The following is a 3,255-nucleotide window of genomic DNA, read 5'->3' on the forward strand; positions in this document are numbered from 1 at the left end:
AAGTCACTGAGGATGGACAAGATGTTGATGAAATGCCAAAGCAACAGCATTTGTCAGGATTGATGTTAATAGAGCAACAGACATACTCATGGTGGATTTAAATGTACTTGGTTTGATGAATAATCCTAACTAAATTTTCAATGTGAAAACTTAACAAGCTGTGTTGCTCTCATTGTTGTCAGGTGCCATGGAGTTGGTTCCAACTCATAGTGGCCCTCTGTACAACAGAACAAAACACTATCTGGTCCTGTGGTCTTAGACAAGTTACTTATCTTCTCTGTGCCTTCACTGCCTTGATTGCAATAATAAGGAGTATTTACTTCCATAGCATTGTGAGGAATAAATTAGGTAACACATTTAAAGTATTTAAGGCAATGCCTTGAAAATGAGTGATTTTTTTTTTTCTAGAAACCATAAAATATAAAGCCAAATCTATAAATCAAGAAAACCAAAGGTATTTAAAGTCAGTTATTTTATTTCTATTATCCAGTAAGTGGAAAGTCTAGGGTATGTCTGTGTCATCAGATAAACCATGGATGAGGCAATTCCAAACAAGTTGGTAGAACTGCCCAATTTATTCTGGAAATAAAACCTTAACATTTGATCTTTCACAATCTCAATGAATACAATACTGCAGACATATTACAACTTCAACGAACATCTACTAAGTAAATGAAATTGACTTGGCAACAACTCTGTAAATATATTTTATTATTTATTCAGGGCTGCAGAAGCATTGAGATGAATACAGACAAGCACATCATATGCAAGGGGCTGTTGCTCACTTCACATAGGGCGGCAAGGAAATAACCTGACAGACCTAGAAGCAGAGGCAGATTACAAGGGAACTGCAGAAGCCATCAATTTAAATCATCGGCCATCTATAAAACAGAAATTTAGAGCAAATCCCTTAATATCACAGTGAATAATCTGAAAAATGTTGTATATTAAGATCACACAGAACCCACTCTTATACAAAAAGCCTGTCCATTAAAACTTGACTCCAAGAAGTGTCATGATGTATGCAATTTACTTTCAAGTGTTCAGCAAAACAGTATTTAAAACAGTACATAGAGGTATGAGGCAGAGATAGATGGACAAGAGACAAATAGGTAAAGCAAATGTAGGAAAACTACTATGATAGGATAAATAATTTTAAAAAAATTGTTATTTGTTGAATCTAGATGGAAGGTATATGAACATTCTTTGTACTATTGTTTCAGCTTTTCTGTATGCAAAAAATTCCTATGATAAAAAATTTATAAGTTTACACACATTCTCAGTTTAGAAATATAACCAAAATTAGTCTCTTCCTCCTTTCAATAAATATTAAATATCTCAGAAATAACTGTATTTTATATTGTTTTTATAATATAAAACCAATAAGCAGGATTGAGATATTATATACAGAATTATCTGTGAATGAAATAGAAGTTCCTGAATATAGCAGGAAGGGCTTCTATAGTTCCTTGTTGCAGCAGCCTAAATCCATTCCACTGGAATTCATCCAACTATCTAAACCTTACAGATTCAGTTGCAGTTTGATAGTCAACACAAAGGGAGGAAAGTTAGTTCTTGGCTTTTCCTTTTTTTACTGGAAGTTGACCTGTAGCTTCCAAATATTTATTAATTAGATCTTCTTGAGTAGATAGTAAACACGGCTGGTATCTGCAGTACTCCATTGTATACTCTCCTTTCCCCTAGGAGTTAAAAAAAAAAAAAATTTAAAGTCCTCCCACCCACACAATAATCAAGTAAAGCCATGCAAAGATAGGATTTTACCATATGATCATTTCATGGAGTGGTCTTCTGAAAAGTCCCATAGTAAAGTACAAACACTTGCTTACCTCTGTGCAAGACCTGAGTTCAGTGGAATAACCAAACATATCATTTAGAGGAACCTGAAAACAAATACAGTAGATAATGTAGCATTGCTTACTGAAATTTATCTGAGAAAAATACAGAGAGGTCTTAACCATTTAATGCCTTTAGATTTAGGTTTCTACTAACTACTATTGACTACAGATTTAAAAGCCAAAGAGAAACATACTTTATTTTTTTATCCCACTGGTATCCCTCACTTGAAAATAATTTTGACAGCTACAACTAGATGCCAAATCTTTCAGTTTCACAGACTTTCAGTGATGAGACACCACTAATCAACCTCCCTCCTCATTTCCACTCCACTCTCTGGCCTCAGTTCAAGAATTCATAAGCTTTTCTTCTGTGACAATGTTGCCACAATTTTCCTGGGGACACCCAGTGATATGGTGCCAGCAGTTGCCTTCTAGGAGGCTTTATCCAGTACAATGAATACTTTTTCCCATGATTTAAGCCAAGTAAAACAAAGGCAAGAGAACTATTAACCCAGTAAATTAGAGATAACATTATAATACAGCTGTGCAAATAAAGCTATAATGAGAAAGATACTCATGCATCTAAAAAAAGAATGACAACTTTGCAAAAGGCCTACATGAAATGAATCTCATTTTTAGCTTTTGCACTTAAGAGTTGCTCTAAGGTAAAATTACAGAAACTATCAAACATATATAGCCACAAATAGCCAGGGAAATGTGACAATTTGCTCCACAATCTCCAAAAACAAAAGCTAACTCTGATTTCCTTCTGTGGTTAATAAAAGTAAGATCGCCAGTTATGAACAGTACTTACATCTGCATACAGTGTGAAATAGTCTTCAATTCCATCTTGCCCCGTGATTACCCCGTGGCGCCGATTAATTCCTGCAATCACTACACCTTGATACTGACTTGGGGCTATAATTTCCACAGACATAATGGGTTCAAGAATACGTAAAGTTCCATTTGCGAGGGCTGGGTAAAAACAAACAGATAAAGGAATTATTTTATTAATCTTGCTTAAACAAATTGGATCTCTTTTCTATCCAGATATATGAAAGGAACACGGATGGTGCTCCCCCAAAGGTGCATACACACTAATGAGGCTAAGATATTGATCTGAACTCATTTTACTTGTAGCAGTAACAGTTACTTCCCTAACTGCAAATTCTAATAAAGCAGTAACACTTAAGGCTAATTTTTATTCTTAAAACTTACTAAAGTGTAGGGAATACTAAAAGAGATCTTAAAACAACATTTGATCAAGTCCTTCTCCATCTAAATTATCCAGTGAAGGACTACTTACTCTCTCTGAAAATCTGCTAGTCTTTGACTCAGGTAACCCCATGCTTTCTTTTTGACCCTGGCAGACAATCATTCTTTTTTTTTTTTTTTTTTT

The 3,255-nt window shown here is 34.6% G+C and overlaps 1 protein-coding gene across 1 annotated transcript in view; it reads right to left on the bottom strand.

Annotated features, from left to right (window-relative positions):
- Positions 1 to 1,568: 1,568 nt before the first annotated feature.
- Positions 1,569 to 3,255, bottom strand: part of GFM1 (G elongation factor mitochondrial 1) — a 73,552-nt gene continuing 71,865 nt past the window's right edge. Inside the window, exons 16-18 of the mRNA XM_042781341.1 lie at positions 2,671 to 2,831; positions 1,848 to 1,901; positions 1,569 to 1,700 (exon numbers count right to left, since the gene is read on the bottom strand). Coding sequence (XP_042637275.1) covers positions 1,569 to 1,700; positions 1,848 to 1,901; positions 2,671 to 2,831 — 347 coding nt within the window. The remainder of the gene's footprint in view (positions 1,701 to 1,847; positions 1,902 to 2,670; positions 2,832 to 3,255) is intronic.

Source organism: Orycteropus afer, unplaced genomic scaffold, assembly GCF_000298275.1.
Source record: "Orycteropus afer afer isolate SDZICR_OR568_19922 unplaced genomic scaffold, OryAfe1.0 scaffold00109, whole genome shotgun sequence".
Taxonomy (NCBI): Eukaryota; Metazoa; Chordata; class Mammalia; order Tubulidentata; family Orycteropodidae; genus Orycteropus; species Orycteropus afer.